Source organism: Mustela lutreola, chromosome 9, assembly GCF_030435805.1.
Source record: "Mustela lutreola isolate mMusLut2 chromosome 9, mMusLut2.pri, whole genome shotgun sequence".
NCBI lineage: Eukaryota > Metazoa > Chordata > Mammalia > Carnivora > Mustelidae > Mustela > Mustela lutreola.
The window spans coordinates 84,584,889-84,599,971 of NC_081298.1; the positions used below are offsets into that span (position 1 = coordinate 84,584,889).

The following is a 15,083-nucleotide window of genomic DNA, read 5'->3' on the forward strand; positions in this document are numbered from 1 at the left end:
TCCTTGCCCTTTTGAAGGAGAGCCAGTGTTACTACAGCCCAGAGACACCTAGAACTCTTTTTCCAATTTTTTAGATGTGATTGAAAGCAGCTGTCATATTCTTTTGTACCTTTCTTTGCTTCTCAGAAAATCCTAGCTCTTCCCTCCCTCTTCTTGTCATATGCATCACTCACTCACCTGAAATTAGGTTGGGGGTGGGGTCGTTTTGACCATGATCATCTTGCTCTGTTCCTGCTTCTTCAGCCATGGCTTCTAGAACTGCCAGTTTGCTTATTTGTCCAGGAAGAGGGTCCAGTGATGTGGTATTAGAAGGATATAGGCTATTTAATTTAGAGAGCATCCGTTAGCAGGTAAGTTGATTATTACAGAGAAAGATTTTATGAGAAGGAAGTGGGACTCATTGTTCATTGTCTTTGAAAGAAGCAGTAAGGAAATGCTTGGGATAAGAAAGGAAAGCTGGTGTTTGGAGAACAGGAAGAAAATCCTTGTCCAAAGAGTGCCAGGATGGTGCCACATGGCCTCCACGCCAACCCTCTGAGAGGAGAGGACAGTGAGATGGCAGCCCAGAGGAGAGTTTCTTAGTTCTCCTCCTCCAGCAGGGTTGTGCTGACACTATGGTCCCTCTAACCAAACCATTCCATGATTCTATGATGTCACTGAAGAGAGAAGAATGGGGAACTGGGTTTGGGTCCAGCTGCTCCAATTCCTCTCCTCTGGATTCTGATAGTTTTTGGGGTGAGGGGAGGTGAGCTGAGTGATCACTCGTGTCCCAGCTCAGTCTCCCCTCTAACCACCTCAGCCCCCACCACATTTATGGAGAGAAATTAGCCAGTGTGAGTCAACTTCATCGAAACAAACACAGCATCTTTTATGAAGCTGATAAAAGAACAACAGTGAAAATAGCCTTTTATTCTTCTGTTTCTAGAAAACTTAAAGAACAAGAGAACTACATTCAAACTAAGCTGGAAAAGAATATATGTGCCATCTGTGATTGTGAGAGTGGACGAGTCTTCTAGCTAACCCTATGAGCTTTGAAACCACAGCAATCACTTTCTTCATCCTCCTTCTAATTTGCTTCATTTGCATCCTCCTTTTATTGGTGGTTTTTTTATATAAATGGTATAAATCCATGCTGATAAATTGGGATCAGATTTCAAGTCACACTAACAAATATATCTAGAAATAATATAAATCAACTTAAAATAGAACAAATAATGCTATAGCTATTTACTTTTTCCATTTCAGAATTTTAGAAATTCTAATTTCCTGTTTAAAAATGAAATTCCATGCCAAGTAAATCAAGACCATTCTTCTCTTTCTGAATTTTTTGCTTGTTCATTTTCAGTTTCCAAACCAAGAACGATGAAGATACAGAAAAAAGTCCTTGTACAAATGCTAATGGAGGTGAAGATTGTTTAGCTACTAATGCAGCTACTGCAGAGACAGACAATTCAGGAGACCCAGAAAAGTAAGTCTGTACCATAGAATGTCATAGAAAGCCATTTTGGGGTATGATAATGGTGACTAACATGCATAAATTTTAAAAATCCTGCTAATTACTCAGGCCTGTCCTAACACAAATCATGGACTTGAACGGACCCACGAGGCCTGGCATTCTTGTCCAGAGACGGAGTAAAGAAGAGGTGGTCACACCCTTAGAAAACAAAGAGAACGTAGTCGAGAAAGAGGAGGACAAAACAGAGGAGAAAGAAGAGCCTAAGAATGCTGAAGGAAATGGTGAAGAGGTGATGGCCTTATCTCCCCCCAAGGACAAGGTCAGAATCTGTTTGATTGAAAAGGTGGTAAATTATTTGGCTAGGTACAGTGAGATGATCTTGCCTGAAACTTAAGTCTGTACCTGGAAGGAGCACAATATCTGTAGTCATCTAAACCATTCTTAGTTCATCAATCCATGTTATTAAACCAGTCATGTACACCAGATCCAGACACTTACTCATTCCTCACACTTATATTTGTGGTACTCTTAATAATTCCCCTTCATTTTGCTTTTCTCAGAATCCTAGGATCTCAGAGCTGGCTGAATCCTTGGAGATCATCTAGAGATCCAGCCCTCTCATGTTACAAATGAGAAAACGAGATGACTTGTTCAAGGTTATTCCTCCACCTCAGCCAAGCTCTGGACCAGAGCCCGTGCCCCTGTTCTGTTTGTGTGCTGTTCAACAGCACACAAACAGGCTTTCTTGAGCTTTCTTGAGCTCCCTGTCAGGACTCTCTGATAGGAACAGTTCACATCTTCCCTCAACACAAGGCCCATGCCCAAAGGCATGGCGATGGCTTAGGGGACTCTTCTAACCACAGAGATATGAAAATTAGATCATGATGGATTATCACTGCTTTCCTGTATTATTTAGAAATACTTCTGTTTCTCAACTAGCAATGTTTTTTTATGCTTTTATTTATTTTTATTTTCTTAAATTTTTATTCATAGCACTCACCATAGCACATATTCTCCTCACAAACAATGCTTCTGTATTTAATTTAAAATATAAACTAAGTTAAAAATATAACATTTTTTAAAGCAGGACTTCTTTCCTTCATAAATTGATCTTTTGTACTGTTTGTTCCATTCTCTTGCAGGACGAAGATTTGCCAAAACCACCCATACCTCTCAGTACAACTCCCTCAGGTGTTGAAAACCCCAAAAGACCTTTAAAAGGAGTGACATTTTCTAGGGAGGTAATTGTTGTGGACCTTGGGAAGGAATACCCAACACCTCGAAGCTATACTCGAGAACATAAAGAAAGGAAATGAGCTCAAAAAAGGCTGAGAGTGAAAGAAATGTAAGCTTAGACTACCAGTGAAATAACTGGGGGTACAAGATCATGTTGAAACAGCAAAAATACGGGGAATTAAGCACATACAAATAGTATTTTACCTTTGTGCAGAAATAAGTGGGCTATATGCAAAGTTCTGTAAGTAAAATACCCAGAGCTTGAATATAATGTTTTTAAAATTCAAATCTGAGTTCAAGAAATTGTTTGTATTAAGTGTCCTTAAAACACTGTCTACTCAAACACTGTTCTAACATGTGAATAAAGTTATTTGTGTTTGCGCAGATGTCTGTTAGGTAAATCATATTTAAGGGGAACTTTGGAGAAAACACCTGTTTCTTTTAATTTATGGTTTTAAAATTTTAAATTCAATTAGTTAACATATAATGTTTTATTAGTTTCAGAGATAGAGGTCAGGGATTCATTAGTTGCGTATAATGCCCTGCGCTCATTACATCATGTCCATCACCTGGTTATCCCATCCTCCCACCCAACCTCCTCCAGCAATTCTGTTTGTTTCCTATGAAAAAGGGTCTCTTACGGTTTGTCTGCCTCTCTGATTTTGTCCTGTTTTATTTTTCCTCCCTTCCCTATCATCCTCTGTTTTGTTTCTTAAATTCCACATGTGAGTGAAATCATATGATAATTGCTTTTCTCTGGCTGACTTATTTCACTTAGCATAATACCCTCTAGTTCCATCAATGTCATTGCAAATGGCAATATTTCATTTCTGATGGCTGTATAGTATTCCATAGTGTGTTTGTGTGTATGTGTGTGTGTGTGTGTGTGTGTGTACACACACACACCACATCTTCTTTATCCATTCATCTGTCAATGGACATTTGGGCTCTTTCCATAGTTTGGCTGTTGTGGATATTGCTGCTATAAACATTGGGATGCACATGCCCCTTCGGATCACTACATTTATATCCTTGGGGTAAACACCTAATAGTGCAATTGCTGGGTTGTAGGGTTGTTCTATTTTCAACTTTTTGAGGAATCTCTGTATTATTTTCCAGAGTGGCTGTACCACTTGCAGTCCTACCAACAGTATAAGAGGGTTCCCCTTTCTCTGCATCCTCGCCAACATCTGCCACTTCCTGAATAGTTAATTTTCGCCATTCTGACTGGTGTGAGGGAGTATCTCACTGTGGTTTTGATTTGTATTTCCCTGATGCCTAGTGATGTTAAGCATTTTGTCATGCTTCTGTTAGCCATTTGTATGTCTTCTTTGCAGAAATGTCTGTTCATGTCTTCTGCCCATTTCTTGGGATTATTCTTTGGGTGCTGACTTTGATAAGTTCTTTATAGATTTTGGATACTAGCCCTTTATCTGATAAGACATTTACAAATATCTTGTCCCATTCTCTCAGTTGTTGTTTGGTTTTGTCCATGGTTTCCTTTGCTGTGCGAAAGTTTTTTATCTTGATGAAATCCTAGTAGTTCATTTTTGTCTTTGTTTCCCTTGTGTTGGAGACATGTCTTGTAAGAAGTTGCTGCAGCCAAGATCAAAGAGACCTGAGTTCTCCTTAAGATTTTGATGGATGCCTATATCACATTGAGGTCCTTCATCCATTTTGAGTCAATTTTTCTGTATGAGATAAGAAAATGGTCCAGTTTCATTCTTCTTCATGTGGCTATCCAATTTTCTCTACACCATTTGTTGAAGAGACTGTCTTTTTTCCATTGGATATTCTATCCTGCTTTGTTGAAGTAGAGTTGAGGGCCCATTTTGGGGTTCTTTACTCTGTTCCATTTATCTATGTGTCTGTTTCTGTGATAGGGATTGTAGTGAATGTGTAAATTACTCTAGGCAGTATAGACATTTTAACAATATTCATTCCTCCAATCCATGAACATGGAATGTTTTGCCATTTCTTTGTGTCTTCCTCACTTTCTTTCATGAGTTTCTATAGTTTTCAGAGTACAGATCTTTACCTCTTTGGGAAAGGTGGTGATAGGGCATCCACTAGGCTCCCTGTCCCCCTGCTGCTCCTTCTGTAAGAAAATGGAATATTTTATGCCTAGTACTCACACGCAACATTTCTCATATTTTGTAAATCGTTTTTGAGAATGCAGACCACCTCACTAAATCGTGAAAGGAGAAGCTATTTTACTTTTGGTCTCTGTGAGTCACATCTCTTTAAAGGTTTACATGAAAATTCCAACTAAAGATGTTTGTTAAATTTAAACAGTGTGCACTATGAATCGAACATCTTTTTATTCAGCCTGTACACAGATCTTTGTTTAGAGCTCTCAGAATTACTCAGACAACATTTTGTAACTGCTGCTGTTGCTTTATACGTCCACCATAAAATGGCATTTAAAAAGAAATAAAGGAGATGTTGCACAGTTTTAAACCAGAAGGTGGCACTTTGTGGCTACTTATTATAGCTCTACTGGAACAGCATAGATACAGCAATAAATTACAGTAATTTAAAAAAAAATCTCCAGATTAGAGAAGTTCTCAGCTATAATTTGTTCAAATAAACCTCCTGCCTTTGATTAGGTTTATTCCTAGGTATCTTACAGTTTTGGATATAGTTGTAAATAGAATCAACTCCTTAATTTCTCTTTCTTCTGTGTCATTGTTAGTATATAGAAATGCAACTGATTTCTGTGCACTGATTTTATATCCTGCCATGTTGCTGACTTCCTGTATGAGTTCTAGCAATTTTGGGGTGGATTCTTTGGGTTTTCCACAGAGAGTATCATGTCATCTGCAAAGAGTGAGAGTTTGACTTCTTCTTTGCCTATTCAGATTCCCATTATTTCTTTTTGTTGTCTGATTGATGAGGCTAAGACTTCTGGTACTACGTAGAACAACAGTGGTGAAAGTGAGCATCCCTGTCCTGTTCCTGATCTTAGGCAAGAAGCTCTCAGTTTTTCCTCATTGAGACTGATATTTGTCATGGCCTTTTCATATATGGCTTTTATGATACTGAGGTATGTTCCCTTTATCTCTACATTGTGGTGTGTTTTAAGAAAGAATATTTTGTTAAATGGTTTTTCTGCATCTATTGATAGGATCATATGGTTCTTATCCTTTATCAATATGGTGTCACACTGATTGATTTGTGGATGTTGAACCACCCTTGTAGCCCAGGAATAAATCCCAAATGGTCATGGTGAATAATCCTTTTAATATACTGTTGGATCCTATTGGTTAGTATCTTGTTGAGAATTTTGGCATCCATGTTCATTAGGGATATTGGTCTGTAATTCTCTTCTTTAAGTGGGATCTTTGGGATCAAGGAAATACTGGCTTCATAGAATGATTTCGGAAGTTTTCCTTCCATTTTAATTTTTGGAACAGTTTCAGAATAGGTGTTTATTTATTCTTCTTTCTTAGAATCCCCCTAGGAAGCCATCTGACCCTGGACTATTGTTTGTTGGAAGGTTTTTGATTAGTGATTCAATTTATTTGCTGGTTATTGGTGTGTTCAGATTTTCTATTTCTTCTTGTTTCAGTTTTGGTAGTTTATATGCTTCTAGGAATTTCCATTTTTATCTGATTTGTTGGCATATAATTGCTCATAATATTCTCCTATAATTATATTTCTTTGGTGTTGGTTGTGGTGTCTCCTCTTCCAATGATTTTTTCATTTGAGTCTTTTTTCTTTTTCATAAGTCTGGCTATGAGTTAACCAATCTTGTTAATTCTTTCAAAGAACCAGCTCCTAATTTTATTGATTTGATCCTCTGGGTTTCTTTTATTTCTGTATCATTGATTTCTGGCCTGATCTTTATTATTTCTCTTATCCTGCTGTATTTAGGCTTTATTTGCTGTTATTTTTCTAGCTCCTTTAAGTGTAGGGTTAGGTTGTGTATTTGAGACTTTTCTTGCTTCTTGAGGAAGGCCTGTATTGCTCTCTATTTTCTTCTTAGGACTGCCTTGCTGCATCCCAAAGGTTTTGAACTGTCATTTTTTTTTTTTAAAGATTTTACTTATTTATTTGACAGAGAGAAATCACAAGTAGATGGAGAGGCAGGCAGAGAGAGAGAGAGAGGGAAGCAGGCTCCCTGCTGAGCAGAGAGCCCGATGCAGGACTCGATCCCAGGACCCTGAGATCATGACCCGAGCCGAAGGCAGTGGCTTAACCCACTGAGCCACCCAGGCGCCCTGAACTGTCATGTTTTTATTTTCATTTGCTTTCATGTGTGTTTTAAAATTCTTCTTTAATTTCCTTGTTGACTAATTTATTCTTTAGTAGGATTTTTTTTTAAGATTTTTTTTTTATTTTTATTTATTTGACAGGGAGAGATCACAAGTAGGCAGAGAGGCAGGCAGAGAGAGAGAGAGAGGAGGAAGCAGGCTCCCTGCTGAGCAGAGAGCCCGATGCAGGACTCGATCCCAGGACCCTGAGATCATGACCTGAGCCGAAGGCAGTGGCTTAACCCACTGAGCCACCCAGGCGCCCTCTTTAGTAGGATTTTTTTAACCTGCATATATTTGTGGTTTTTCCAAATTTTTTCTTACAGTAGACTTCAAGTTTTATAGCATTGTGGTCTGAAAGTATGTGTGGTGTGATCACAATATTTTTGTACCACTTGAGTCCTTATTTGTAACTTAGTATGTAATCTATTCTGGAGAATGTTCTATGTGCACTTGAAAAGAATGTGTATTCTGCTGCTTTAGGATGTGAAACGCTCTAAATATATCTGTTAAGTCCATCTGGTGCAGTGTGTCATTCAAAGCCCTTATTTCCTTGTTGATCTTCTGCTTAGATGATCTGTCCATTGCTGTGAATGGGATGTTAAAGTCCCCTACTATTGTATTATTATCAATGAGTTTCTTTAAGTTTGTTATTAACTGATTTATATATTTGACTGCTCAAATATATTTATGTTAGGGCATAAATATTTACAAATGTTAGATTTCTTGTTGGATAGACCCCCTTATTATGATATACTGTCCTTCTTCATCTCTTGTTACATTCTTTGGTTTAAAATCTAGCTTGTCTTATATAAGGGTGGCTAATCCAGCTTTCTTTTGATGTCCATTAGCTTAATAAAAATGGTTTTCCACCCCCTCGCTTTCATTCTGGAGGGGTTTGGGGTTTAAAATGAGTCTCTTGTATGCAACATATTGATGGGTCTTGTTTTTTTTTTTAATCCATTCTTATACCCTGTCTTTTGATTGGAGCATTTAGTCCACTTACATTCAGAGTAATTATTGAAAGATATGAATTTAGTTCCACTGAGTTACTTGTAAAGTTGCTATTCCTGTAGATTATCTCTGTGCCTTTCTGGTTTTTTTTACTTTTGTTCTGTCTTTATGCTCAAAGGGTCATCTTTAAAATTTCTTGCAGGGCTGGTTTAGCATTCATGAATTCCTTCAGGTTTGTTTGTCTTATAAACAGTCTCTTCTTTTCAGAATGAAAGCCTTGCAGGATAAAGTATTTCTGGCTGTATATTTTTCCTGTTTAGCATGTTGAATATATCATGCCAGTCCTTCCTGGCCTGCCAGATCTCTCTGGACAGATCTTCTGTCAGCCTTTTGTGTCTACCTTTACAGGTTAAGGACATCTTGTCCCAAGCTGCTTTCATGATTTTCTCTTTCTCTTTGTAATTTTCAAGTTTCACTATAATATGCCATGGCAGTGACCTATTTTCAGTGATTTTGTGGGGAGGTTCTCAGTGTCTCTTGGACTTGAAAACCTATTTTCTTCTCCAGATTAGAGAAGTTCTCAGCTATAATTTGTTCAAATAAACCTCCTGCCCTTTTTTCCTGCTCTTCATTTAGGATTCCTACTGTATGGGTATTATTTTGTTTTATGGAATTGCTGAGTTCCCTAAGTCTACCTTCATGATCTAATATTTTTCTTTCCCTCTTCTTTTAAGCTTCACTATTTTCCAAATTTCTCTTCTATATCACTGCTTCACTCTTCTGCTTCATTCATCCTCATTTTTATGGCCTCCAGTTGGGACTGCATCTCAGTTATAGCATTTTTAATTTTGCCTGATTAGATTTTTAGTTCTTTTATCTTGTAAGGGGTTCTCTAATGTCTTCTATGCTTTTTTCAAGCCAGCTAGTATCTTTATAATTTTTGTTTTAAATTCTAGTTCAGACTTCTTACTTATATCCAAATTGATTAAATCCCTGGCTGTGAGTACTCCCTCCTGTTCTTCCTTTTGGGGTGAATTTCTCTGTCTTGACATTTTGTCCAGAAAAGAAAAAGAAAACAACAGTAAAGTAAAACAAAACTAGATCCTAAGTGTGTTTTGGTCTGCTTGTAAAAATAAACTAGATCCCAAAATAAGAAAGAAAGAAAGAAATATATATATATATATATATGTATACAAATAAAATAAAATACAATGAAACAATTTATAAAATTTAAAATTTAAAAAAATATAAACTTGTGTGTAAACCTGGTGATTCACAGACCTGTACCCCTGGGGATAAAAATATATGTTTATAAAAAATAAAAAATTAAAAAAAATATATAAACTTATATAAAAATAAAAGTTAAGGGGCACCTGGGTGGCTCAGTGGGTTTAAAGCCTCTGCCTTCGGCTCAGATCACGATCCCAGGGTCCTGGGATCAGTTCCCGCATCACATCGGGCTCTCTGCTCTGTAGGGAGCCTACTTCCCTTCCTCTCTCTCTGCCTGCTTTTCTGCCTATTTGTGATCTCCATCTGTCAAATAAAATTAAAAAATCTTAAAAAAAAATTAAAAGTTAAAAAAATTTTTAAAAGAATTGAAAAAAATAACCAACCAACCAAACAAACAAACAATAAAAGATTAAAGAATAAAAGTACACAGGAGACTAGATACTATTTCCCTCCCCACCCCGAGGCTGAAGATTTGCAGCCCTCTATGATCAATAAACTTGGTGAGAGAAGTTGTTTGGTCTTCTAGGGGAGGGGTCTGCTGCGCTGATTCTTTTTTTTTTTTTTCTTTTTTCAGTGTTCCAAAATTCATTGTTTGTGCACCACATCCAGTGCTCCATGCAATACGTGCCCTCTTTAATACTCACCACCAGCCTTACCCCATCCCCACCCCCCTCAGTTTGTCAGAGTCCACAGTCTCTTGTGGTTTGTCTCCCCCTCTGATTTCCGCCAACTCACTTCTCTCCATCTTCCAATGCCTTCCGTGTTATTCCTTATGCTCCACAAGTAAGTGAAACCATATGATAATTGAGTCTCTCTGCTTGACTTATTTCACTCAGCATAATCTCTTCCAGTCCCGTGCATGTTGATACAAAAGTTGGGTATTCATCCTTTCTGATGGAGGCGTAGTACTCCACTGTATATATGGACCATATCTTCTTTATCCATTCGTCTGTTGAAGGGCATCTTGGTTCTTTCTTCAATTTTGGCGACTTTGGCCATTGCTGCTATGTACATTGGGGTACAAGTGGCCCTTCTTTTCACTACATCTGTATCTTTGGGGTAAATACCCAGTAGTGCAATTGCAGGGTCATAGTGTAGCTCTATTTTTAATTTCTTAAGGAATCTCCTCACTGTTTTCCAAAGTGGATGCACCAACTTGCATTCCCACCAACAGCCTAAGAGGGCTTCCCTTTCTCCACGTGCTCTCCAACACACACTGTTTACTGTCTTGTTGATTTTGGCCATTCTAACTGGTGTCAGGTGGTATCTGATTTCTTTAGGTGGATTTGCTGTAGTTACAATGTGCCTCCAGGGCACAGGGAGGCAGGGCTTGGTGTAAGCAGCTCTAGAGTCCACCAGATGGCACTAATGTGCTCCCTGAACTCTTGCAGCACAGACGCACAGGGTGAATATGGTACCCCCCCCTCCCAACTCCTAGGCAGGAGCTGAAACTTTGCGCCCCTCACTCTTCAGTGAGCTCTCACAGAAGAGCAATCAATCACTCTTGTCTCCCCATTTTCTGTTAGAACACTGTTCACCCTGCCCGTGTCTAAGCATTTTTACCTCAGGTGACGGAGTTTCAGAACTCCAAATTTTAGGGACTCCCATGGTGCAGACACATCCTGTTCCTCCCTGGGAGGGTCTCCCCACACTTCTGCCTTTTGCTGGCTCCCTCCCGGGAAAGCAGTCACATGACCATGCAGCAGTTTGCAGTTACAGCAACACAGCAGAAAACCTAGATACCTAGACTGGCTGTTTACAGCTGGCTTCCCTGTTCCTAAGCCTGGGAACCGTGCCACACTTAGCTACCACTTATTCTTTTTGTGACCCTGGGGATCCTCAGACCACACTGTCACTCCTGGGTTGCTGTCCTGCTTCACCCCCTGAACACCTTTAAGCCAGGCATGTTCCCCACTGTAGCAGACTTCTTCTTCTTCTTCTTCTTCTTTTTTTTTTTTAAGATTTTATTTATTTGACAAACAGAGATCCCAAGTAGGCAGAGAGGCAGACAGAGAGAGAGATGGAGGAAGCAGGTTCCTTGCTGAGCAGAGAACTGATGCAGGGCTCTATCCCAGCCCACTGAGCCACCTAGGTGCCTCTGGAGCAAACTTCTAAAAGTTCGATTTTGCACTCCACTGCTTGTAATACTTTGCGGTAGCTTCCTTAAGCAAGCTCCCTCCTCGCTGCCTTATCCTCAGGTATTTCACACTGGATTCGGCTTCCACACCTGCTACCTTCCAAACAGTCACTTTCCCTCTCATAGACTTGCAGCATTTGTTTTCTCAGACCTCCGACTGATCTCTCGGGTGTTCAGAATGATTTGATAACTATGTAGTTGTATTTGAGGGATGAGACAAACTTGGAGTTCCCCTACTCCTCCACCATCCTAACTCCTTCTGCCCATTTTTAGATAGGAATATTTGGGTTTTTTGGTGTTGAGTTGTGTAAGTTCTTTATATATTTAGGTATTAACCTCTTATCAGGTATATCATTTGCAAATATCTTCTCTCATTCAGTAGATTGCCTTTTTGTTTTGTTGATGGTTTCATGCACTGTGCTAAGGGCTTTTTATTTTGGTGTAGTCCCAATAGTTTATTTTTGCTTTTGCTTCTCCTGCCCAAGAAGACATATTTAGAAAAATGTTTCTACAGACAATGTCAGAGAAAATACTACCTACTTTTTCTTCTTTGGGTTTTATGGTTTCAAGTCACACATTTAGGTCTTTAATCTATTTAGAGGTTGTGTGTGTGTGCATGCGTGTGCACACGCACACGTGTGTGTTTGTGTGTGGTGTAAGACAGCAGTCCAGTTTCATTCTTTTGTAAGTAGCTGTGCTGTTTTCCCAGAGCCATTTTTTGAAAAGACTGTTTTTTTTCCCCACTATATAAAGAATTCCCTAATTTTTTAAGCCTGAGTAATATTCTATTTGTATATGTGCTGCCGAAGCGAGCACAGTAATATTCTATTTGTGTGTATATACGACATTTTGTATATCTGTTCGTCCATTGATGGACACTTGGGTTGCTTCTTTTTTCTTGTGAATAAAGAGGGTATGAATGTTTAAAATTTTAATCTAAGAAATTTGAGACGTATGGATAATGATTTATTGCTATGTATGTGGTGTTATGGTTTCATTGCCCCTATCTGCATTTGTATTTACTTTGTTGCAAGCTGATGAGAAAAGATTAGAGGAGGAATTAATATGTAAATGATGCATCTATGTCAAGTGAAGACTAATTTCCTGGTGACTCACTGTACTAACCATGATTTTGTAAATGTCCCAATAGAAGAAAATGGTGGGGAAATTGGCTGTTCCTGCCCATGATAGTACAGGCACCTGAACTTCCAGTAGGCCAATGGTACCACAACTACAGGGTAAGCAGCAGAGCAGTCAAAGAACAGCATCTGGCACTAAATTTCAATTTGCATTTTATTGGTTTTGTGCTTTTGTATTTGATGTGTAAATTTGTTTGGGTTTTACAGTTGAATAAGAGCTCCAAGGATAAAAAGTTGATATCCAGCTTTATGTTTCCACATTATAAAAGGAGGATGGAGGCATGAGATGTGTCCCCCAGGATTAGGTTATTGAAGAGTAACAACCAGAAGATAAATGGAGGTGGCTGAAGTGACAACCTGGAATTGAAGGATGAGGATCTGGAATTGGGAGGTGGCAGCACATAAGGAGACTGTGAAAGAGTAAAGAAAAGAATGTCAGTTTTTGGTGAGATATGGGAGGAAAGAGAGCGGGGCACCAGGATAACTTCTGAGTTTGGATACCTGAGGGACGGTCAGAAATAGGAGAGTCTAAAGAGGGGACTAACTTGAGAGAAGAGATTAGCTGGATTTTAGATCTGTTGAATTTAAGGTGTTTCCCAGAAATTCAGCTGAAGATGCTCAGTGATCAGTAAAGCTTTCAGAGTCTGTTTTCATCTTCTAAGCTATGAATGCAGTGAAAAGTTGAGCAGTTCTTTCTCAATGCCTACTGGTGCTTCTCTTGCAGAGTTAAGATCAAACTTTCCACCTTTCCTCTTTAATTAGCTGGTGACCCAGGGACTTTCTTCAAATGACTACCTCAATTAGGGCACATCATCCAAAAGCCAAAAGGGACAAGTTTGATGAATTGGATTATTAAAAAAAAAACAAAAAACAAAAAACTTCTATTCAGCAAAAAATAATTTCAAAACACCAACAACAAATTGGGAAGTCCTGTTTAAAAAAATATTTTAAAATATTTTTTATTTTTATAAAAGATATATATATATGTGTATATATATATATATATATTTATATTTATATTTAAGAGAGAGAGTGTGAGCTGGGGCAAGAGAGGGGTAGAGGGAGAAGGAGAGAAGAAAACTCACACTGAGCTCCGAGTCCGACATGGGGCTCGATCTCACAACACTGAGATCATGACCTGGGATGAAACCAAGAGTTGGAAGCCTAACCAACTAAGCCACATAGGTGCTCCAGAAAGTCCATTTTTAGAAAAAACATTTTATACTGAGATAGTTTCAAATTTACAGAAAAGTTGCAACAGTAGTACAAAACTGTGTGCCTTAAATCAGATTCCCAGGTTAACAGTTTACACATATGTTTATTCATTCATATATTGTAAGCATTTGAGAGTAAGACACAAACATGCTGTATCATTTACCCTTCACACTTTAGTCCACATTTCCTAAAAACTGGGAAATTCTTCCATATAACTGCAGGTCAACCATCAGCAAACACTGATATATTATTGTGTATGGATCATCTAATCCACATTCAAGATTTGCCTATTGTTCCAATATATTTTTATAAGTTCAGCATCCAAATCAGAATACTGCTTTCCATTTAGTTTTGACAGCTCTTTGATCTCCTTCAATTTGAACCAATTCCTGAGACTTTCTTTGATTTTTTCTGACCTTGACCCTTTTGAATATTACAGGTCAGTTACTTTGTAGAATGTCTCTCACTGGGTTTGCCTGATTACTTTACGATTAGGTTCGGGTCATGTACCTTTAGCAGAACTATTCTAGAAGTGATCCTGTGATCTCAGTGCATCATATCAAGAGACATGTGCTCTTTAGGCGTGCATGGGTGACTCAGTCAGTTGAGCATCCAACTCTTGGTTTTAGCTCATGATCGCAGGGTCATGAGTTGGAGACCCATGTAGGTCTCCACACTCAGCAGAGAGTCAGAAATTCTCCCTCTGTTCCTCTCTCCATTTGCTCGCGCTCTCTCTCTCAAATAAATAAATAAATCTATCTTTAAAAAAAAAAAAAAAGGTGGCATGGGCTCCCAATTTGTCCCCTAGAAACTGTGATATAATTTAAAAATTTTTAAAAAGATTTTATTTATTTGAGAGAGAGCATGAGAGAGAGCATGAGCAAAGAAGATGGGTAAAGGAAGGGGCAGAGGGGGAGGGAGAAGCAGACTCCCCACTGAGCAGTTAGCCCCGTGTGGTACTCCATCCCAGAACCCTGAGATCATGACCTGAGCGGAAGGCAGGTGCTTAACGACTGAGCCACCCAGGTGCCCCAAGAATGGCCTTTCTAATGGGTGCCTGGTTGTCTGAGTTGGTGAAGCATCTGCCTTCAGCTCAGGTCATCCTGGGGTCTCAGGATTGAGCCCCACATCAGGCTTTCTGCTCAAATATTCTTAATAGTAATTACATTAATTCTGAAGATTTTGTGAAATTACTTTTAGGAGAAATTTCTTTTAGGCCAATGTAATTATTGATCAATCATCTACATAGAATACCTTTTCTATTTGCACTATAATAAGATGATTTCTGTTCAGATAAAATTTTTTTTAAGATTTTATTTATTTGACAGACAGAGATCACAAATAGGCAGAGTGGCAGGCAGAGAGAGAGAGGAGGAAGCAGGCTCCCTGCTGAGCAGAGAGCCAGATGTGGGGCTCTATCCCAGGACCCGAGATCATGACCGGAGCGGAAGGCAAAGGCT

General features: G+C 38.8%; 1 protein-coding gene across 1 annotated transcript; it reads left to right on the plus strand.

Annotated features, from left to right (window-relative positions):
* The first annotated feature begins 661 nt into the window (after positions 1 to 661).
* Positions 662 to 3,068, plus strand: C9H2orf74 (chromosome 9 C2orf74 homolog). Its single transcript, XM_059133779.1, has 5 exons — positions 662 to 833; positions 926 to 1,119; positions 1,346 to 1,468; positions 1,565 to 1,775; positions 2,599 to 3,068. Exons 2-5 carry the CDS (start codon positions 1,025 to 1,027, stop codon positions 2,770 to 2,772), a joined length of 603 nt encoding a protein of 200 aa, XP_058989762.1. The 5' UTR covers positions 662 to 833; positions 926 to 1,024; the 3' UTR covers positions 2,773 to 3,068.
* Positions 3,069 to 15,083: the final 12,015 nt, after the last annotated feature.

What these genes read in the sequence shown, in the direction of transcription:
- C9H2orf74 (XM_059133779.1), top strand. Translation starts at nt 1,025, where the DNA reads ATGAGCTTTGAAACCACAGCAATCACTTTCTTCATCCTCCTTCTAATT. An exon ending in AATTCAGGAGACCCAGAAAA is followed by an intron (nt 1,469 to 1,564) that starts GTAAGTCTGTAC and finishes CTAATTACTCAG; the next exon opens with GCCTGTCCTAACACAAATCA. An exon ending in TATCTCCCCCCAAGGACAAG is followed by an intron (nt 1,776 to 2,598) that starts GTCAGAATCTGT and finishes ATTCTCTTGCAG; the next exon opens with GACGAAGATTTGCCAAAACC.